Source organism: Oncorhynchus kisutch, linkage group LG5 (genome assembly GCF_002021735.2).
Source record: "Oncorhynchus kisutch isolate 150728-3 linkage group LG5, Okis_V2, whole genome shotgun sequence".
NCBI lineage: Eukaryota > Metazoa > Chordata > Actinopteri > Salmoniformes > Salmonidae > Oncorhynchus > Oncorhynchus kisutch.
Genome location: NC_034178.2, coordinates 34,594,536 through 34,617,411, shown reverse-complemented (window position 1 = coordinate 34,617,411; position 22,876 = coordinate 34,594,536). Strand labels below are relative to the sequence as shown.

General features: G+C 42.0%; 3 protein-coding genes across 7 annotated transcripts in view; all 3 read left to right on the top strand.

Annotated features, from left to right (window-relative positions):
- Positions 1-433: 433 nt before the first annotated feature.
- On the top strand, positions 434-10,143 carry LOC109890945 (SRSF protein kinase 2). Of its 3 annotated transcripts, XM_020483113.2 has the most exons (15): positions 443-550; positions 2,797-3,161; positions 3,271-3,379; positions 3,500-3,587; positions 3,778-3,865; positions 3,992-4,098; positions 4,242-4,407; positions 4,666-4,691; positions 4,837-4,893; positions 5,376-5,718; positions 6,430-6,527; positions 8,279-8,386; positions 8,468-8,537; positions 8,667-8,759; positions 8,937-10,143. In XM_020483113.2, exons 2-15 carry the CDS (start codon positions 2,912-2,914, stop codon positions 9,119-9,121), a joined length of 1,788 nt encoding a protein of 595 aa, XP_020338702.1. In that variant the 5' UTR covers positions 443-550; positions 2,797-2,911; the 3' UTR covers positions 9,122-10,143. The 3 variants fall into 3 exon arrangements, with proteins under 3 accessions (XP_020338703.1, XP_020338702.1, XP_020338704.1); XM_020483114.2 differs by lacking the exon at positions 4,837-4,893 and having other exon boundaries at positions 434-550; XM_020483115.2 differs by lacking the exon at positions 2,797-3,161 and having other exon boundaries at positions 482-550; positions 3,217-3,379.
- A 109-nt stretch (positions 10,144-10,252) lies between these two features.
- comtb (catechol-O-methyltransferase b) lies at positions 10,253-21,357 on the top strand. Of its 3 annotated transcripts, none has more exons than XM_020483116.2 (6): positions 10,253-10,366; positions 12,298-12,469; positions 19,799-19,916; positions 20,379-20,572; positions 20,722-20,853; positions 21,022-21,357. In XM_020483116.2, the coding sequence occupies exons 2-6, from the start codon at positions 12,299-12,301 to the stop codon at positions 21,202-21,204; spliced, it is 798 nt and encodes a 265-aa protein (XP_020338705.2). In that variant the 5' UTR covers positions 10,253-10,366; position 12,298; the 3' UTR covers positions 21,205-21,357. The 3 variants fall into 3 exon arrangements, with proteins under 3 accessions (XP_020338705.2, XP_020338707.2, XP_031680787.1); XM_020483118.2 differs by lacking the exon at positions 10,253-10,366 and adding an exon at positions 10,373-10,841; XM_031824927.1 differs by lacking the exon at positions 10,253-10,366 and having other exon boundaries at positions 10,857-12,469.
- Positions 21,358-21,798: 441 nt separating this feature from the next.
- LOC109890943 (metabotropic glutamate receptor 6-like) overlaps positions 21,799-22,876 on the top strand; it is a 38,850-nt gene continuing 37,772 nt past the window's right edge. Inside the window, exon 1 of the mRNA XM_020483112.2 lies at positions 21,799-22,569. The gene's annotated coding sequence lies outside the window, so the exon portion shown is untranslated. The remainder of the gene's footprint in view (positions 22,570-22,876) is intronic.

Below are 22,876 nucleotides of genomic sequence, written 5' to 3'. Positions count from 1 at the left end.
GGACGGAGAAGTAATCAACATTTTAAAATTAATAGATTTGGTAGACCGTTTTTCATTATTTTAACCACCCCACATTATAATTGGAAGCGGAATTGTACACTCTAACATAGCCTATTAGCTAGAAAGATAACTCCCAAACACATTTTCACTAAGAGCAGCTGTTTAGCTGGTTAAACAAAGGTTAGCCATCTGTTGGCAAAAATGCATGTCCAAGTTAAGAAACCTTAGCAGCAGGCAGCGGCACATACACTTGTAGGTTTGAAATTCCAAATGAACGTATTCTGTTTCTAGCAATATTCATAACATTGAAACCCCCTACAGCGGGCCGCGGAGACCCAGTTAAATAGCACTGATTCTAGTGGAAAGTGGAAACCAGTGTCCTGCCAGCCACCAGCACAGCACAGCTCAGCTCAGCTCAGCTCACGTCATTTTCAGAACATATGCTGTGCTTATGCGCAAGCAGGCAGGCACGCAGAGCAAACATTGACGGGGGAAGAACGGTCCCTCAGCTGCCAGAGAAATCGGAGGACACCGTTTTTCACTATTATATGTAAGTATTTGGGTAAATATTTAAAAAATAATTTCACAGTTACAGATAGTAATAAAGTTTAGAACTAATTGTTATTTAATATGTCACCATGTAATAACTCCAGGAACTTGAAGTTGTTCGCTGATATCAGCTTCAAAACATGACAAACTGCAACATATAAACAACTTTTGTCGAGAACAGACTCAGGCTACCCAACGACTATTATTAGCACGCTAATTTCTGTTTTGCCTTAGATAGTTACTTTTATAAATCAGTTACACAAATGTAAATCATCTGTTACATTTTTTTAACATTTGTTTTATTTAGAGGACAGGTTTGCTGTACTTGGCAGTGCTGAGGTCTTACCAAACAACTCAAACTGGAGGTTGTGTTTGACACCTTCATGACTTGACTGAGAGAATGACTTGACAGACGGCCCTATCTAGCTATAGTTGTGACATGTTTACAAGAAGGACTCTGCTAGAGAGCATGCACCCAGTCAATAGTTACAGGCCAGCTTTGAAGAGCTATTTAAGTTGACAAGCCATTCATCGAAACCCAGCTAAAAATAAACTGTCTCTTGCACATTCACTGGACCCTGAAAATGTAATTGCAGACAGTATCTAGAATGATAAGATTGACTAAATTTAGAATTTGAATAGGCTTTACTCTTTTGTAGATACAAGTAAGTGCCAAAATAAAGGAAAATACTTCAGTAAATGAGGAATACGAAGTACAGTGCCTTCAGAAAGTATTCATACCCCTTGACTTACTCCAAATTGTGTTGTTACATACAGCCTGAATTCAAAATGAATAAAATAAAAAATCTCACCCATCTATACACAATACCTCGTAATTACAAAGTGAAAACATGTTTTGCCGATTTATTGAAAATCAAAAGTAAATACCTAATTTACATAAGTATTCACACCTAGGGCTTTTGTGGTGACCCTATTACCGCAACACCGTGTGCCACCAGTCATGAAGGCAGTCAAATTCCACGTGACCTTTCAGTCACTGTTATTGGGCTTCTCCAATAACAGTGCCATTCTAAATCAAAGCGAATTTCACACATATATTATTTATTATATGTCAAGACAAGATTTTTGTGTGACTGTTTCGAATCAGAGTCGGACACCTCATGTAGCCTAACCCATAGGCCTATATGTTTTGATAAGGTTTGTAATCACAACTAAAGTGGCCAAAAAACTTCTTAAAATGAAGTACATTAATCCTCTTTACAAGGGGTGCAGAGGCTAACGGGCATACATACTGTATGGATAAGGACGCGCAAAGTTGCGTCCCCGGTGCTTCTGATTTTAGGGTGCATTATCGCCACACAAAGGGGAGGCTGCCGGGAAATTCGAGGCATAATCAAGTTCTTCTCAATTTGTAATTTAGAGACTGACAAAGAGTGTACAGACTGCGCAAAAAAAAAACAAAGCAGAGCTCATGTCTTTCAAGCAACTTTAAAAAAATCATCATTAGAGTCGCATCATTCAGCCTTACAATGTATTAAAAATCCAAACATATAGCCCAGCGTTTGTAGAACAACTAAAGTTACATTAATAACTATAAATAAGCATATAGGAGTACATATTTATTTGTTAACCGCTCAACAGAATAGCCACATGTGTGCGTGCACTCCCTCAAATCGGTTGGAGAAAATATCCTGTCTATTTTATTCAGCTTTGTTCAATTGTATTCTTCATACTACAAAATAATATTAAATAATGCCACGGAATTCTAAGAAAGTCTTGTCTGTTAAATGAACTAGTGTAGCCCACAGCCATTTGGCATAGCCAGATCAGGAACTAATTAAGGACAACTCAGAGTATGCTATTCATTCTTCTGAAATAGGCTACATTTTCTTCATATCATGTTTCTTTAGACCTGTCTAAAATAAATAATGGATTAATTGTGAAGGTGTAAGCTATATTACATGGATTTTATTAGACTTTTTAAAATGTAGATTGTCCAAAGGTCTGCATCAGTGGCTTAGGGTCATGTATGAAAATGCCCATTGTTTTGACTACCATGGCTAGAAGAGATCTCACGACTTTAAAAGAGGGGTTTGTGGTGGCCAAACACCCTATTAAGACACTTTATGTTGGTGTTTCCTTTATTTTGGCAGTTACCTGTACATTGGCCACGTTGTGTTGCCTGATTTAACCTCATATATCCTATGTATGAATGCTTAGGATGTCAATTTATAATAGTGTGAAAGTGTTTAATGAACAGTTTGTCTGTTTTTCTTTTTGCCGTAGGCCTTCTGCGTGTACCATCTTCATCTCCATTTTCTTCAACCCCACACTTGCATGACCTGTGCTGTCTAGGCTAGAAGGCGTCGGCTCCCTGTTCTATTGTGTGTCCCTTGTCACAATGTCCAATGTGCCTTCATCTAGATATGCTGCTGCAATATCAGCCCTTTCCCTCAGTTTACCTGCTGTTAACCCTAACCCACCGCTTACCCCCAAATCATCCCTTACCCACAAATCCCTGACCCCTAAACCACTAGTTGACCCTACCCCCAAACCACCCCTTACCATCAAATTATCATCATATCCCCCTTCACCTGAGATTTTTGGATCAGATGATGAGGAACAGGAGAATCCATCTGATTACTGTATAGGTATTTCACCAGTGTGCCAAATATCACCAAATAACAATACAATATTGTGTGGTAGGAGTTTTTATACAGTTTATTGCTGATCGGAAAGAGGCTTCAATGTTCATTGTAGGTGGATACTACCCGGTGGAAATTGGAGCAATATTCATTGACCGTTACCAGGTGGTGAAGAAGTTGGGATGGGGCCACTTCTCCACTGTGTGGCTAGGCTGGGACATTGAGTAAGTATAATAGTAACAGTATACTGATAACATTGTTTTTGTTATTGATTGATCTTCGGTTTCATATTGTGATTATGACAGTTAAAGCAAGTGATTCACATTTTTTATTTGTATGAGCAGGAAGAGGCGTTTTGTGGCTCTGAAGGTGGTAAAGAGTGCTCCTACCTTCACAGAGACTGGTTTGGATGAGATCAAGCTTCTGAAATGTGTTAGTATTGTATATCCATGTTCAGCCTTTTATTCTCTGCTACATAGGCTTAATCAGTCTAATACCTTGCTTGTTCATCAACCAGAGCCAAGCTTATTAGGAAATATTGCCTTTTATTAGTTGCACAATGGTGATAATGAAACGTCACATGTTTCCTACCCAGTTATGTCCTGTTATCAATTGCATTTAGGTAAGGGACAGTGACCCATCTGACCCTAAACGAGACACTGTTGTGCAACTTATCGATGACTTCAAGGTCTCTGGAGTCAATGGGGAGCGTATCCTTTTAAAAGTCCTCCACATGTTATCATTTTACCCGTGATCTATTTCTCATACAGTATGTGTCGTATGTTAACTTGCACATCTGAGTGAAATGGTTTCTCCTTAATTCAGCTATGTGTCAGATGTATGCATGGTTCTTGAAGTGCTGGGTCACCAACTGCTGAAGTGGATCATCAAATCCAACTACACTGGCCTTCCCCTGCCCTGCGTTAAGAGCATCCTCAGACAGGTGGTGTCTTTCCCCTGTGATTTCCATATCCCGTCTCTACCGTTTTATCATCCAGAGCAGCTTTTGTGAAAGGATGATCTCCTTTGTGTGTTCCCTGGTGTCATGTAGCCATAGTATATCACCATTGTTGTCTCATATCACAGGTTTTCCAGGGCTTAGATTACTTGCACACTAAATGCAAGATTATCCACACAGACATCAAGCCAGAGAACATCCTTTTGAGAGTGGATGATGTTTACGTCCAGGAGCTGGCAGCCGACACCAACCTACAGGAGCTGCCAGTTTCTCCTGCTCCCACAAGCTGTTCAGGTTAGGATTGCTCTCTATTCCAAGTTGACATACATGTGTCATTAAGTACAATTCCCTCTTGTCTTTTTTAAACGTATTTTATTTTTTAGATGGAGGGAAATGTTAAAGATTTGTTACAGAGAGATGGAGATGCAATAACAATGTTGAATATTAGGAGTCAAATTTTAATATTACCTAATGTTATTATTTTTGTTCTCTATGATTTGATTTCATGCTCTCTTGTGCCTTGCTGATCTCTTCATCTACTACTGATGCCAGAAAATACCAGTCTAAGAGAGAAGCAGGTATGGCAATCAACTCTTTGTCTTGTCTCAAATCATGAACCAACCATATTGCTACAAAGGGGAAACATAGTTTCTGGTAATCTTTTGATGACCTCATCTTTCACCTATGTCTTTCTGACCCCTCCTATCATAATTTTGGTATTAGATTGTGTCAAACTTTTTGGGGAAGTTGACTGTGGCTTTCCAGACTCTTGGGGTTTGGGTAAGATGGCCTTGGCATTGTGAGTGTGTGCTGATTCACTGAATCTTGGCCCTATTAAGGTTCTTCTGGAGAAAAGCATTGATCTGTGAATCTGGCTGTTGTCAATAGTTACAGTATTGTTTCAGGTGTTCTACTCATTCAACCATTACAACAGCAGTGGTGTGTGTGTGCTATAACAAATGTGTATTAATCATTAACTTGCACATGAACAGCATTTCTGAATGAAGATGCACAGTTGACTAATTGCTATTTGTATTCATTCAGTATGTATAACTATACCTTTGTGTTTGTAGTGAAATTGTTCACCTTGATCAATTCATTGTAAATTAGCATGCACTGCATGCAAAAGGGATTTGTGGTACTAATATTTAAAGAAATGTACCTTATTTGCAGAGATTGGTTTAAAATATATTTAACATGCTGCAAAATGAGAGACGTCTCATTTTAAGTTTCCCATCAAAGTCCTGTGACTGTGCTCATAGACCGGGAAGGTTTCCAGGATCCCGAGGGCCAGGTTGTCGAGGAAGGAGAACAAACATCAACAGCCGCAACAGGGCGAGGACACTTTAGTTGACCGTCAGAAGAGGGCAAAACCTCATGTGTCATTCTCCAATATCACCACTCCCTGTAGCACTCCCAGTTCCACCTCTCCCCCTAAGCCTTCAGGTCCTGTGCGTACTACATGGAGACGGAACCTGCTGCATGAAGAAGCAATGGGCTCTGACAGCAAGGAGTCAGCTTCGTCACTGTCTCACTGCTCTAGACAATCTACAGTGTTGCATCCTTCTACCCAGAGAGACAACCAGCCCTCATCACCATCACATGGTCAGTCTTGATCTGAAGCCCCCTGTATAGAGTATATTGTCACAGCATATTTCCGTGTAGTATATGTCAGAATACCTGTCCAGTGTTTCAATTGAACTTTCATGATTTGCATTACAGTATTTCATGCATATGCTGATGATTAAGTTACACTAAGTGTACAAAACATTAGGAACACCTTCCTAATATTGAGTTGCAACGCCTTTTGCCCTCATAACAGCCTTAATTCGTTGGGGCATGGACTCTACGAGGTGCCAAGCATTCCACAGGGATGCTGGCCCATGTTGACTCCAATGCTTCCCACAGTTGTGTCAAATTGGCTGGGTGTCCTTTGGGTGGTGGACCATTCTTGATACACAGGGAAACTTGAGCGCGTTTTTGCCCATTCACCCACCGAATGGCACACAAACACAATCCATGTCTCAATTGTCTCAAGGATTATAAATCTTTCTTTAATTTAACCTCTCTCCTCCCCGTCATCTACACTGATTGAAGTAGATTTCACAAATGACATTAATATGGGATCATAGCTTTCATTTCATATCTATGTCATGGAAAGAGCAGGTGTTCCTAATGTTTTATATGCTCAGTGTATATGAATGATATTTATGTTGTAATACATCATACATAGCATCCATTTTACACCAGAGCACTCACGGCACATCCATCATCCATAATATCTATCTGCACCATCTGTCTTGTATTTTGTTTCAGGGTTCAGTGAAACAGATATGTTGGTGAATCTTCTGAAGCCACAGAATGCTGATGAAATCAGCATCAAGATTGCAGATCTGGGCAACGCCTGCTGGGTGGTGAGTTACTATCTGACAGACATTATGTATATGAATGAATACAGTACCAGTCAAAAGTTTGGACACCTACTCATTCCAGGGTTTTTCTTAATTTCTTTTACTATTTTCTACATTGTAGAATAATAGTGAAGACATCAAAACTATGAAATAACACATATAGAATCATGTATTAACCAAAAAAGTATGAAATAATTCAAAATCTAAATATATTTTATATTTGAGATTCTTCAAAGTAGCCACCCTTTGCCTTGATGACAGCTTTGCACACTCTTGGCATTATCTCAACCAGCTTCACCTGGAATGCTTTTCCAACAGTCTTGAAGGAGTTCCCACATATGCTGAGCACTTGTTGGCTGCTTTTCCTTCACTCTGCGGTCCAACTCATCCCAAACCATCTCAATTGGGTTGAGGCCAGGTGATTGTGGAGGCCAGGTCATCTGATGCAGCACTCCACCACTCTCCTTATTGGTCAAATAGCCCAACAGGTCATTGTCCTGTTGAAAAACAAATGATAGTCCCACGAAGCGCAAACCAGATGGGATGGCGTATTGCTGCAGAGTGCTGTGGTAGCCATGCTAGTTAAGTGTGCCTTGAATTCAAAATAAATCACAGACAGTGTCACCAGCAAAGCACCCCCACACCATCACAATAAATCACTGACAGTGTCACCAGCAAAGCAACCCCACACCATAACACCTCCTCCTCCATGCTTCACGGTGGGAACCACACATGCGGAGATAATCCGTTCACCTACTCTGTGTCTCACAAAGACTAGAACCAAAAATCTCTCATTTGGACTCATCAGACCAAAGGACAGATTTCCACTGGTCTAATGTCCGTTGCTCATTTTTCTTGGCCCAAGCAAGTCTCTTATTGTTATTGGTGTGCTTTACTAGTCGTTTCTTTGCAGCAATTCGACCACGAAGGCCTGATTCACGCAGTCTCCTCTGAACAGTTGATGTTGAGATGTGTCTGTTACTTGAACTCTGTGAAATGTTTATTTGGGCTGCAATTCCTGAAGCTGGTAACTCTAAATCTAATGAACTTATCCTCTGCAGTAGAGGTAACTTTGGGTCTTCCTTTCTTGTGGAGGTCTTCATGAGAGCCAGTTTCATCTTAGCGCTTGATGGTTTTTGTGACTGCACTTGAAGAAACTTTCAAAGTTCTTGACGTTTTCCAAATTGACTGACCTTCATGCCTTAAAGTAATGATGGACCGTTATTTCTCTTTCCTTATTTGAGCTGTTCTTGCCATAAAATGGACTTGGTCTTTCACCAAATAGGGCTATCTTCTATATACCAACCCTACCTTGTCACAACACCCTTGATTGGCTCAAACGCATTAAGAAGGAAAGAAATTCCACAAATTAACTTTGAACTTTTAAGTCACACCTGTTCATTGAAATGCATTCCAGGTGACTACCTCATGAAGCTGTTTGACAGAATGCCAAGAGTGTGCAAAGCTGTCATCAAGGCAAAGGGTGGCTACTTTGAATATTCTCAAATATAAAATATATTTGTTTAACAATTTTTTGGTTACTACATGATTCACTTTTATTCTACAATGTAGAAAATAGTGAAAATGAAGAAAAACCCTGTAATGAGAAGGTGTGTCCAAACTTTGGACTGGTACTGTATAGGTATTAAATATGGTACCTTAGATGACAAAATACATTAATATAACATTCAACAGGCTAATATCAAGTAATTGCTCATAGTATGGAGGGCTAATTCTTCATGTCTGCTCTCCAGTACAAACACTTCACAGAGGACATCCAGACCTGTCAGTACCGTTCTGTGGAGGTCCTGATTGGGGCTGGCTATGGCACTCCTGCAGACATCTGGAGCACAGCCTGCATGGTGAGAACCCAGGAGCACCACATCCACCCTAATGACTGTCCATAATATCTATTACTAAGAACTCTTAACATTTCCATACAGGCATTTGAGCTGGCCACTGGAGAATATCTGTTTGAACCCCATTCAGGGGACAACTTCTCTCGAGAGGAAGGTAAAGCCTTGTCCTTTCTCCTCTCTGTCCTGTGTTTTTCCTGGTGATTGGTCTTGCTCATAAAAAAAAGGAAAGAAATTAAATGATATAATATTTATTTCACCAGCACAGTCCAATGTCTCCTTTCAGATCACATTGCTCACATAATTGAGTTGCTGGGACCCCTTCCATCCCAGTTTGCCCTCTCAGGGAGAAACTCCAGGCGATATTTCAATCACAAAGGTATATTTATTCACAATGACTTGTGAACTGTTGTTTCCACATAGGGTTTCTTGTAGCATCTGATTCATATTTATGTGAATCACCCTTGTTTTAATTTCACCCACACAATGACTATCAAATTCATTTGACATATTCTGTTCAGTCAATACTAAGACTCTTTCCCTTGTTTGCTAACAGGGCATCTGAGGCGCATCTCAAGGCTGAAGCCGTGGAGTTTGTGTGAGATCCTGCTGGATAAATACGAGTGGCCACGGGAGCAGGCAGTCCAGTTCAGTGCCTTCCTCCTCACCATGCTGGAGCCCCTCCCAGAGAAGAGAGCCACCGCTGCCCAGTGTTTAAAACATCCCTGGATCTCCTCATAGACATCATACTGTTACCTAGTGTCTGAACCCCTCTGGATCCCCTCATGGATACAGAGTCGCCACCACTGCCCAGTGTCTGAACCACCCTGGATTACATCATAGACACAGCCGTCTCACCGAGGCCACAGAGGTTACAGAGGTGAAGTCCCTTAATATGATGATGATTTCAAGGGCAATTCCACCCATTTTAAACCTCATGTCATTATCTCAAGCACAATACCCGTGTCTAAATATGAAATTAGCGTATTTCTACTTTTTGTAGAACAAAATATAAATTTAAAAAGTTACACGCGATGACATCATCAGAAGTTGAAACATAAAAAAGAAAGGGATTTTCTAACACTGTGAGATACGGCAATGTGTGGAGCAAGAAAATACCCTCCCTCTGACTAGAAACTTGTTGCAGGTTTAGAAAATCCGTTTCTCTTACTTTTAATCCTACCCTGTGATGTCACAGAGAAGTCTTTTTTAGGACCTTATCTGTTTAACCACAGATCATAGAAACGTGCTGTTTTCACATATCGTATGTAGACATTGGCTTGGTGCTGGTGATAATTATGAGGTTGAAAAGTGGCAGAATTGCCTTTAAAGTGGGGGAGTGGGTTTTGTGGGTCACGTATGAAATTCAGCAAGTGTTCTTTTTTTCAGATGATTTTCTGCATGTGCTATTTTTCTGTTTGCTCTGCAAGAGCAATCAATTATCACTATATTTTGTCGGGTGATTTGAAGCGTTTGATGTGGAGAAAATAACTTTTGATATGGAGAGATGACATGAGAAACAAATCCAGTTTATGTAAAACTGTCACTGTTTAATTTTACAGCTCTCTTTAGATATTCATTTGATATTCCAGATTATTTCTGATGTGATGGCCTGTGTTCAGATTATTCAAATTGGAGCACATCAATGACCAAAATCATAAAGAAGGCAAGACTTACTGGAATACTGCCTTTTCAAAAGGACACTGGGAACATTACTTTTGTTGTTGTCTTTCATTGAATAAATGCTATTTGTTTATACAAGGCTTTCATTATCTACCACGTTTCTTAAAACAATTAATAGAAATCGGGTTAGAATTAGACGTTGTGTTAAATTAGACAATTCCTGCATGAATTCATAATACTCTGATTCACCTGACTCCTGTGATGAGATCTCGTGGAATGACAGAGGAGGAGTGGCTTCAAAGGGGATTAGGATCCTGATGAGTACGGTTCAAAACTGCAGCCCGGTAACCCAGTCCATGCAAGGTAAGCCATACCTCCTCTCTTTTCGTTGCTTCCTTCTGTGTTGTCCCTTCTGATCCAACTTATGCGTGAGGTGGGCTGTGAGTGTGTTGATGACTGAAAGTGGGCTTTCTCTAGTGAGACCTCCACATCCCACTGGGCAGGCACTGGTCGATTCAACGTTGTTGTTTCCACATTTCAACGAAGTTATGTCGATCCAACGTGGACCAGATGTTAAATTGACGTCCGTGCCCAGTGGGATTCCTCTCTGTTCACACTAAGGGTTAGCTATTATTCAGCAGCGGAAAGTGAGGGGGAGGGTTGGCAAGTAGGGAGGGGTTAGTCTCGTGAAAATGTGCGTGCGCTGGTGTGTGAGACGAACTGTGCTGGAAGGTGTGGAACAGTTTTATGGCGACAGAGGTGGCATCAAGAAGGAGAAGTGTAAGTGAAGAAAAGGAAGAATATCTCCATCCTGATTGGAGACTGACAAGCTTCAGATGTAAGTATAGCCATGTTATTATGCCATTGACATGTCTTTAATCTACCTTTGCATGCTGAAATATTATAGTAAATAGCTGCTACTTTTTGCATGCTTACATTGTTGGTTTCAACTGTGGTTTCATGATAACAGTGCAGTAAATTGTCTTCTCCCTTTTTAAAAAGCTTAAGATGTTGCGGAGCATTCTGATGTTTGACTGACTGAACTGTGTAGATTTCATTGGAACTGTTTAAATTCCATAATTACATCAGAGGGGATTGGGATAAATATGTGTGCCATGTGTTTTCTATCATCTGATTCGCATGCCCCTCTTCACCTCATGATGTCTTGGAACGATCTTCATAGTTGTTTTATTGAGCTCTCTCTCTGTACACTGCAGTTTATAATTATTTAGTATAAGCGGATGTTAATATTTTGTCTTTATACATTTTATACATCTCAAGCACCTTGAGGGTGCAAGGCCCACTGGAATATGGTACAGTTAATCCGCTTCATCAAACAATTTTCTGTATATTTGCCATCTAATTAAGGCACTCTCTCAAAGCGCCTGACTACATTTCCAGAAGCTTTTATGTATGTAGCTACAGTACACGTACGTGTAAGAAAGGCTAAGTAAAGATGGTCTCAGCCCAAGTGCCATGGGTTTTGTCTCACAGCTTGACCTGTTCTGCCCGTTGCTATGCAACGCAAAGCCCATCTCGAGGCATTACCTCCGCTCAGCCTCTCCTGGGCTTATAGACATGAGTTGCATTCTCTATGAAAGGTTCAAGAGTCCACCCTCCCACCCCCCGCCTCCATACGTGCAAATCATTTGTTTTGTAGTGGATTTAGGCTTTGTTCTTATCCCTTTTTGCACTTTTCTCAACTCAACCACTATATTTCAGAGGTGTTTTTGATTTTCAATATGAGCACTAGGTTGTTGACTTTTCTTCACGAATAGACACTTGTTGTATTTGTTTTTACTTTGTCATAGTCCAGTGTGATTTAGTTAGTATTATTTTGAAACACATGGACACATGAATGTATTTGTTAAAAATATTAATATAAAGTGCCAATCATGAAATACATTTCCCCTTGATGAGTGATGGTGAGAGTGATGGAGAGTAATGAGTGGATATGACAACAGTGGTTGAATGATAATGAGAGGAGGACATGTTTGAGTGTCATCTGCTGCATAGTAAATACCCATTTCATTAGCCTAGTACAAAAGGAGGAATGAAAGGAGAGATACAAGATCTGATGGACGTGGGCATTGATTTCCATAAGTATTCATTTCATTATGATCACACAGATTTCTTGTTGTTTATAAGAGGACATACTGTATTGCAAAATCTTTTAAAATGGGTACAGTGTGTCTATGGTTATTTATCTGTTTATCCGTCTTCATAACTAAATTAGAAATAGTTTATATTACAGTGAATTCATTTTTCATGACAGCCATCTTTGTGTGTCCTAGGATGTTGCTGAGCCTTCTTTCTGGTTTGATCATGGGAGCGGCTGTCCTCTTTGTTCTTTACCGCTGGGTGATCCCCATGGCTGTGCAGTATCATGGAGGCCTGGCACTACTGTGGCATGATGTCATCGTGGAGCGTGCACTGGACACCTTGACCCGGACTTCACGTCCTCAAGTAAGCTCTCTAAACAGATGTATAGTTCAGTCTTTGGTGTTCACCATTGTTACTATAGTATTGTGGTTCTTCCAGAGACCTGTCATGAAAGGTATTACGACAGCGTTTCCCTTTGAGAGTTTTCAGAGTGAAATGACAGGGTGTGTGCCATCCCTTTAATGCAAACAACGCAATTATCACAACATATTAGTTGTAATATGTTTTTTAAAAATGTTTTGGGGGGGCTTGGCTTCCACAGAGATTTTACTAATGCACCGCTACTGATTTTTCCATGAGTTAATATTAAAACTATGTGAGAGGTTATAGACCTACAGTACCAGTCAAAAGTTTGCACATGCCTAGTCATTCAATTCGTTTTCTTTATTTTTACTATTTTCCACATTTTAGAATAATAGTGAAGACACCAAAACTATGAAATAACACATAAGGAATCATGTAGTAACCCAAAAAAGTGTTAAACAAATGAAAATATATTTTAGATTTTAGTTTCTTCAAAGTAGCCACCTTTTGCCTTGAAGACAGCTTTGCACACTCTTAGCATTCTCTCAACCAGCTTCATGAGATAGTCACCTGTAATGAATTTCAATTAACAGGTGTGCCTTGTTAAAAGTTTATTTGTGGAATTTCTTTCCTACATGCATTTGAACCAATCAGTTGTGCTGTGACAAGGTAGGGGTAGTATACAGAAGATGGACATATTTGGCAAAAGACCATGTCCGTATTATGGCAAGAACAGCTCAAATAAGTAAAGAGAAACGATCGTCCATCATTACTTTAAGACATGAAGGTCAGTCAATCCAGAAAATTTAAAGAACTTTGAACATTTCTTCAAGTGTAGTCGCAAAACCATCAAGTGCTATGATGAAACTGGCTCTCATGAAGACCGCCACAGGAAAGGAAGACCCAGAGTTACCTCTGCTGCAGAGGATAAGTTTTTATTTATTTTTATTTATTTTACCTTTATTTAACCAGGTATGCAAGTTGAGAACAAGTTCTCATTTACAATTGCGACCTGGCCAAGATAAAGCAAAGCAGTTCGACAGATACAACGACACAGAGTTACACATGGAGTAAAACAAACATACAGTCAATAATACAGTATAAACAAGTCTATATACAATGTGAGCAAATGAGGTGAGAAGGGAGGTAAAGGCAAAAAAGGCCATGGTAGCAAAGTAAATATAATATAGCAAGTAAAACACTGGAATGGTAGTTTTGCAATGGAAGAATGTGCAAAGTAGAAATAAAAATAATGGGGTGCAAAGGAGCAAAATTAATTAATTAATTAAATACAGTTGGGAAAGAGGTAGTTGTTTGGGCTAAATTATAGGTGGGCTATGTACAGGTGCAGTAATCTGTGAGCTGCTCTGACAGTTGGTGCTTAAAGCTAGTGAGGGAGATAAGTGTTTCCAGTTTCAGAGATTTTTGTAGTTCGTTCCAGTCATTGGCAGCAGAGAACTGTAAGGAGAGGCGGCCAAAGAAAGAATTGGTTTTGGGGGTGACTAGAGAGATATACCTGCTGGAGCGTGTGCTACAGGTGGGAGATGCTATGGTGACCAGCGAGCTGAGATAAGGGGGGACTTTACCTAGCAGGGTCTTGTAGATGACATGGAGCCAGTGGGTTTGGTGACGAGTATGAAGCAAGGGCCAGCCAACGAGAGCGTACAGGTCGCAATGGTGGGTAGTATATGGGGCTTTGGTGACAAAACGGATTGCACTGTGATAGACTGCATCCAATTTGTTGAGTAGGGTATTGGAGGCTATTTTGTAAATGACATCGCCAAAGTCGAGGATTGGTAGGATGGTCAGTTTTTACAAGGGTATGTTTGGCAGCATGAGTGAAGGATGCTTTGTTGCGAAATAGGAAGCCAATTCTAGATTTAACTTTGGATTGGAGATGTTTGATATGGGTCTGGAAGGAGAGTTTACAGTCTAACCAGACACCTAAGTATTTGTAGTTGTCCACGTATTCTAAGTCAGAGCCGCCCAGAGTAGTGATGTTGGACAGGCGGGTAGGTGCAGGTAGCGATCGGTTGAAGAGCATGTATTTAGTTTTACTTGTATTTAAGAGCAATTGGAGGCCACGGAAGGAGAGTTGTATGGCATTGAAGCTTGCCTGGAGGGTTGTTAACACAGTGTCCAAAGAAGGGCCGGAAGTTTACAGAATGGTGTCGTCTGCGTAGAGGTGGATCAGAGACTCACCAGCAGCAAGAGCGACCTCATTGATGTATACAGAGAAGATAGTCGGTCCAAGAATTGAACCCTGTGGCACCCCCATAGAGACTGCCAGAGGTCCGGACAGCAGACCCTCCGATTTGACACACTGAACTCTATCAGAGAAGTAGTTGGTGAACCAGGTGAGGCAATCATTTGAGAAACCAAGGCTGTCGAGTCTGCCGATGAGGATGTGGTGATTGACAGAGTCGAAAGCCTTGGCCAGATCAATGAATACGGCTGCACAGTAATGTTTCTTATCGATGGCGGTTAAGATATCGTTTAGGACCTTGAGCCTGGCTGAGGTGCACCCATGACCAGCTCTGAAACCAGATTGCATAGCAGAGAAGGTATGGTGAGATTCAAAATGGTCGGTAATCTGTTTGTTGACTTGGCTTTCGAAGACCTTAGAAAGGCATGGTAGGATAGATATAGGTCTGTAGCAGTTTGGGTCAAGAGTGTCCCCCCCTTTGAAGAGGGGGATGACCGAAGCTGCTTTCCAATCTTTGGGAATCTCAGACGACACGAAAGAGAGGTTGAACAGGCTAGTAATAGGGGTGGCAACAATTTCGGCAGATAATTTTAGAAAGAAAGGGTCCAGATTGTCTAGCCCGGCTGATTTGTAGGGATCCAGATTTTGCAGCTCTTTCAGAACATCAGCTGAATGGATTTGGGAGAAGGAGAAATGGGGAAGGCTTGGGCGAGTTGCTGTTGGAGGTGCAGTGCTGTTGACCGGGGTAGGAGTAGCCAGGTGGAAAGCATGGCCAGCCGTAGAAAAATGCTTATTGAAATTCTCAATTATGGTGGATTTATCAGTGGTGACAGTGTTTCCTATCTTCAGTGCAGTGTGCAGCTGGGAGGAGGTGTTCTTATTCTCCATGGACTTTACAGTGTCCCAGAAATTTTTTGAGTTAGTGTTGCAGGAAGCAAATTTCTGCTTGAAAAAGCTAGCCTTGGCTTTTCTAACTGCCTGTGTATAATGGTTTCTAGCTTCCCTGAACAGCTGCATATCACGGGGGCTGTTCGATGCTAATGCAGAACGCCATATGATGTTTTTGTGTTGGTTAAGGGCAGTCAGGTCTGGGGAGAACCAAGGGCTATATCTGTTCCTGGTTCTAAATTTCTTGAATGGGGCATGTTTATTTAAGATGGTTAGGAAGGCATTTAAAAAAAATATCCAGGCATCCTCTACTGACGGGATGAGATCAATATCCTTCCAGGATACCCCGGCCAGGTCGATTAGAAAGGCCTGCTCGCTGAAGTGTTTCAGGGAGCGTTTTACAGTGATAAGTGGAGGTCGATTGACCGCTGGACATTACGGATGCAGGCAATGAGGCAGTGATCGCTGAGATCTTGGTTGAAGACAGCAGAGGTGTATTTAGAGGGGAAGTTGGTTAGGATGATATCTATGAGGGTGCCCGTGTTTAAGGCTTTGGGGAGGTACCTGGTATGTTCATTGATAATTTGTGTGAGATTGAGGGCATCAAGTTTAGATTGTAGGATGGCTGGGGTGTTAAGCATGTTCCAGTTTAGGTCGCCTAGCAGCACGAGCTCTGAAGATAGATGGGGGGCAATCAGTTCACATATGGTGTCCAGAGCACAGCTGGGGGCAGAGGGTGGTCTATAGCAGGCGGCAACGGTGAGAGACTTGTTTTTAGAGAGGTGGATTTTTAAAAGTAGAAGTTCAAATTGTTTGGGTACAGACCTGGATAGTAGGACAGAACTCTGCAGGCTATCTTTGCAGTAGATTGCAACACCGCCCCCTTTGGCAGTTCTGTCTTGTCTGAAAATGTTGTAGTTTGGAATTAAAATGTCTGAATTTTTGGTGGTCTTCCTAAGCCAGGATTCAGACACAGCTAGAACATCCGGGTTGGCAGAGTGTGCTAAAGCAGTGAATAGAACAAACTTAGGGAGGAGGCTTCTAATGTTAACATGCATGAAACCAAGGCTATTACGGTTACAGAAGTCGTCAAAAGAGAGCGCCTGGGGAATAGGAGTGGAGCTAGGCACTGCAGGGCCTGGATTCACCTCTACATCGCCAGAGGAACATAGGAGGAGTAGAATAAGAGTGCGGCTAAAATAAATAAGAATTGGTCATCTAGAACGTCTGGAACAGAGAGTAAAAGGAGGTTTCTGGGGGCGATAAAATAGCATCAAGGTATAATGTACAGACAAAGGTATGGTAGGATGTGAATACAGTGGAGGTAAACCTAGGTATTGAGTGATGAAGAGAGAGATATTGTCTCTAGAAACATCATTGAAACCAGGAGATGTCATTGCATGTGTGGGTGGTGGAACTAATAGGTTGGATAAGGTATAGTGAGCAGGACTAGAGGCTCTACAGTGAAATAAGCCAATAAACACTAACCAGAACAGCAATGGACAAGACATATTGACATTAAGGAGAGGCATGCTTAGTCGAGTGATCAGAAGGGTCCAGTGAGTGGAGAGGTTGGTTGGGGGTCACGGCGATTTAGACAGCTAGCCAGGCCATCGGTAGCAAGCTAGCATAGGATGGAGGTCTGTTGTTAGCCACCTTTTGCGTTCCGTCAGTAGATTAGTTGGGGTTCCGTGTGGTAGAGGGGATTAATCCAAATCACACAACAACAACAAAAATAAAAACAATAGATATAGTTATAGAGGCCCAAGAAGAAAACATAATAATAATCAAAATAAATAAATTGTCCGATTGTCTATTCAGATAGCAGCCGGTAAGACAGCTAACGGTTAGCAGGCGTTCAGGTAACGTCGGGATGGAGGAGCCAGCCGGATCTCCTTCGGGTAGATAACGTCGGCAGTCCAGTTGTGAAGGCCCGGTGGGGCTCCGCGTAGGCAGTAAAATAGGTCCGGATAGGTGACTGCAGCCCAGGAGTGATTGATGGAACTCAGGAGTGATTGACGGAGCTGGCTAGCTCCGGAATAATTTATGTTTGCTCCGGGATCGACGAAAGCTGATAGTCACACAGATAGCAGCCAGCTAGCTGTGAGATCCGGGTATGAATGTCCAGAGAGCAGTTGAAATCCAGGGACATGGAGAGAAAAATTGGTCCGGTATGTTCCGTTCCGAGCCGCGCTGCGCTGCGCCGTACAAAACTGGCGATAGATTTTCGAGCTAAAGGATAGCTGATGACCACAAACCGTGGTTAGCTGAATACTAACGATTTGCCAGTAAAGAAGCTAACTAGCTTCTGAACTAGCTTCTGATTAGCTTCTGGATTAGCTTCTGGGCTAGCTTCTGGCTAGCCCAGAAGCTCTGGACCGTCGTTGGAGGTTCCCGGACTGTGGCCCGTCATTAGAGGTTCCGGGCTGTGGCCTGTTGTTGGAGGTTCCGGACTGTGACCCGTCGTTGGAGGTTCCGGACTGTGGCCCGTCATTGGAGGTTCCGGACTGTGAAACGTCGCCGGAAGCTCTGGATGTTGGAGGCGCACTGGAGGTTTGATGTGTGGTGCCGGTACTGGTGGTACCGGGCTGATGACACGCACCTCAGGGCGAGTGCGGGGAGGAGGCACAGGACGTACTGGACTGTGGAGGTGCATTGGAGGTCTGATGCGTGGTGCCGGCACTGGTGGTACCGGGCTGGGGGCACGCACCTCAGGGCGAGCGCGAGGAGCAGGAACAGGACGTACTGCACTCTGGAGTCGCACTGGAGGCCTGGTGCGTGGGACTGGTACAGGTGGCACCGGGCTGAAGACACGCACCTCAGGGTGAGTGCGGGGAGGAGGCACAGGACGTATAGAACTGTGGAGGCTCACTGGAGATCTGGAGCGTAGAGCTGGCACAATGCGTCCTGCCTGGATGCTCACTTGAGCCCGGCAAGTGCGGGGCGCCAGCACAGGACGCACTGGCCTGTGCAGACGCACCGGAGACACAGTATGCAGAGCCGGCGCAGGATATCCTGGTCCAAGGAGGTGTACTGGAGACCAGGAGCGCTGAGCCGGCACCATCCGTCCTGGCTGGATGCCCATTCTAGCCCGGCAAATGCGAGGAGCTGGAATAGAGCGCACCGGGCTATGAATGCGAACCGGAGACACCGTGCGCATCTCTGCCTGACCAGTCACACGCTACCCACGGTAAGCATGAGGAGTTGGCTCAAGTCTCCAACCTGACTCAGCCAGTCTCTTCATGTGCCTCCCCCCCTCAAAAAAACATATTGGGGCTGCCTCTCGGGCTTCCGTGCTAACCGTGTCCCCTCGTATCGTCGCCTTTCCTCCTGCGCTATCTCCACCTGCTTCCTTGGCAGGGTCTTGTCCCCTGCCATTACCTCCTCCCAGGTCCACTCATCTTTCTCCCGGGCCCATGATGTCGGCTCCTCATTAACACGCTGCTTGGTCCTTTTGTGGTGGGTTCTTCTTTCACGATCGTTATAAGGATAGGACCAAGGCGCAGCGTGGTATGCGTACATTCTTTATTATTATAAGAATGAACACTGAACAAACTAGCCAAAATAACAAAATGACACGAATGAGTACTGAGAGGCAACTACACATAGACAAGAACCCACGAACACAAAAGGGAAAATGGCTACCTAAATATGATACCCAATCAGGGACAGCGATAAACAGCTGCCTCTGATTGGGAACCTTATCAGGCCACCATAGACATACACATTACCTAGACCTACAAAACCCCTAGACATACAAAAACCCTAGACAATACAAAAACTAGCATACCCACCCTCGTCACACCCTGACCTATCCAAAATATACAGAAAACAGAGATATCTAAGGTCAGAGCGTGACAATAGTGGACTGTGAAGAGACACGCACACACACCCATTGCCACGCATACATGCACGTACACACACACACACATTGTATTTGTGATATTGTATTGTTGTAATGTTGTACATGTTATATTGTACATTTGTTATGGTGGACCAGTGTAAATGTGTATAGTGCACAATGTATTGTGTGATGTGTTGTTTTATTTATGATGTAGAGTTGACTATTGTTTTGTTGTGATGTGTCGTTTTATTCTTGTTTGGACGCCAGGAAGAGAAGCAGCTGCCTTGGCAGCAGCTAATTTGGATCCTAATAAAATAGTAAATACTAAATGTAATGTAGGCATCATCGTAGGTACAGTACCATCCGTCATTTTTCCCTCTGAAATATCTAGCGTATTCTGAAGGCAGTGCAGACGAAAGCCACTGTAGGAGACCCCCAGAGTGTGATCACAGCCATCGACCACTTCTGCAGACATAGAGAATGGGCCATGAATGTGGGGGATGAGAAAGGTACTCTACATGTGCTTTGAATGGGTTATTAATAATAATAACAAATGCCATTTAGCAGACGCTTTTATCCAAAGCGACTTAGTCATGTGTGCATACATTTTATCATCAGGTGGCCTCAGATAACCAGCTAAATGAGAATAAAAGTATTTAATTGATCTTTACCGTATCATCAGTCTGCCCGGTATTTAAAACCTAAATAATATATATATATATACACATATATACATATATATATATACACAAACACAGTATATAGTAAATATCTTGTATGTTTATTGGATAGATAGAGGTGAAAGGTAAAGGAGAGAATGAAAGAGCAGTCAGATTGAATTAACCCATGTTGCAGCCGTACATACATGATGTGTTCTTAGACCTCTAGACCACCCCAGGCCACATGTCTGCCTGGTCTTGACTGTGTCCACATCTTCGTGTGTGTGTCTATATATTGTGACTTCATTACAGGCTCCATTCTGGACTCGGTGGTCAATGAAGTGAGTCCAGTCACTGTCTTGGAGTTAGGCACTTACTGTGGCTACTCAACAGTACGCATAGCCCGCCTATTACCCCCTGGAGCCTGTGTCATTACCTTGGAGTTCAACCCAGATTATGCTGCCATTGCTCGTCAAGTCATCAAATGGTCAGGACTGGAAGATAAGGTAAAAGGAGATTAGGATAGATGAATATAATTACATCTGATGATGAACGTGATGTACATTCATGTAAATATGGGTGGGTAGTAGATGTTAAAAGATACGGGTCAGTTGTAACTCAGAAGCTTAGATGAGATCTCATTACTGTTGTCCAGGTGCAGCTAGTGGAGGGAGCCTCAGGAGACTGGATCCCTTGGATGAAGGAGCATTTCGGGGTCCAGGCGTTTGACTTAGTTTTCCTGGACCACTGGAAAGAGCGCTACCTTCCTGACACAAAACTGCTGGAGGTAAGTAAGATAACTAGTCTGATCATCCTGTGATATGAATAAACAAAACACATGTCATTCTCTCTTTTCTCCCTCTTTCTCCCATTCCCCTAACTATATGTCTTCCCATCTCCCTCTCTTTCTCCCATTCCCCCAACTATATCTCTTCCTATATCCCTCTCTCTCTAGGAGTGTGGTCTCATACAGAAAGGCACAGTGCTGCTGGCAGACAATGTAATCTGTCCAGGAACCCCTGACTATCTGGAGTACGTCCGCAACAGCCCTCACTACAACAGCCAGTACTACAGATCCCACCTGGAGTACACTAAAGCAGAGGACGGCTTGGAGAAGTCTGTGTTCTTAGGGTACTAGCCAAACATTGAACCTCTTGTTTTAAAACACTGTAACTCTCTTTGTAATGTATTTTTTTCTTACATCTGAGTTATGACATACTGTAACTTACTATGCTAAGCATTTCTTTCCCTGTATATTTATCTAGAGTAAATCAATATGTCTTGAAAAGTATTTCTGTGTGTTTTGACTTTGTCACAATGCTATCTAGCTATGCAAATTGTTAAAATGTCAGGTCTTGACAGTTACATTTAGTGCTGTCAGTTTTACCGCTGGCAGATTACGGTAGTGTGATGTCAAACATGGATCTAATACACTAGGTGGCAGTAGTGTGCCTTTTTAGAGATTCCAATCAAACAACTGCAGCTTGCAAAGTGGCCCCATCATATCTTCATAGCATGTATAGTGTTCTTTCAGCTACAGGCAGACAGAAAACGGACTAAAATCTCACACCATATCTAGCAACTGTAAATAATTATTTATGTTTTGTTATGAATCTGTATCAGGTCTCCATTTAGTTATTAAATATTATGTGAGAAAGGTCTGTTGCACCAAAATCGTTGATTTTTATCAAATCCAATGGGTATTGAACAGATCACTAAAATATCAATTTAAGCCGTGGATTAACAGTACTATTTAATGTGACTGATCCTGGGCATGCTATAGAAAATGATTTTGTCGATACAGCAGAGAAACAGATGCATCTTTTTTAATTTCCATGTGATTGTGTGAATCACTATTGTTTTAGTTGAACATGTTTCAGTAGTTAGAACATGATATTCTACAGGTGTGTATGAGAATGTATTCTCATGTCGCTGCCTTTCTAATCTCCCATGAAAAGTGAGGGAGTTCCATCATAAAAGGGGGAGGGTACTACATATAGTACAGCTGCATACAAATATAAAGGCTAGTCCACCTAGGGATTTCTTCACAGACGGCCGCATGATAATCTCAATCCGTGCCCATTAGTGCACAGAGAGAAGAGGGTTCAACAGAGAGAGCAAGGCAGAGACATAAACAGAGAGCAACTGGGAGAGAACTTTAAAGGGATTTGGCAGTGATTTGTAGAATCTCAGTGGCATAATATGGTGTTTTTTCTACTTTTCCGTGATTCAGACAATGCTATACACTAAAGCCTCGAAAGCCAAAATGTTCGATCCTTTTTTGCTAACTAAAAAAAATGTTATGTTATTGAAGATTTGAGTCCATTCCAGTTATTTTTTTAGAAAATACATATAATATCTGAGAGGTTAATGGATTTACTTTTTGCTAAAACAATGAAGAATCTGGCACGGAACATCATCACATATTGAATATGGGAATAGACCTGTTTGGGAGTGTTGGAGTGATGGATGAAATCAAGGCTGGTCCAAATGGAATGTTCAGGTAAGCAGTCAATTCTTATATTTATTACACCCATAAACCTCTTTTCAGATTTCAAGTACCTAGGTCACATTTGGCTCTTTTATTATATGTGTCATATACGTGTTAAGCTTGCTACCCATACTGTGTATTGAACATTTAATCTCTGTGAGGCATATCTCTCTTTCAATGCATTGCATCATTTGTGTAAACTTCATGCCAGTATCCGATGCAGTTTTTTCATTGTTTGCACAATATTGATATGTTGCATCAAATGATAGAATATAATGTTTGGTTTGATGCTAATCATACAACTAAGATTAAACTCTGT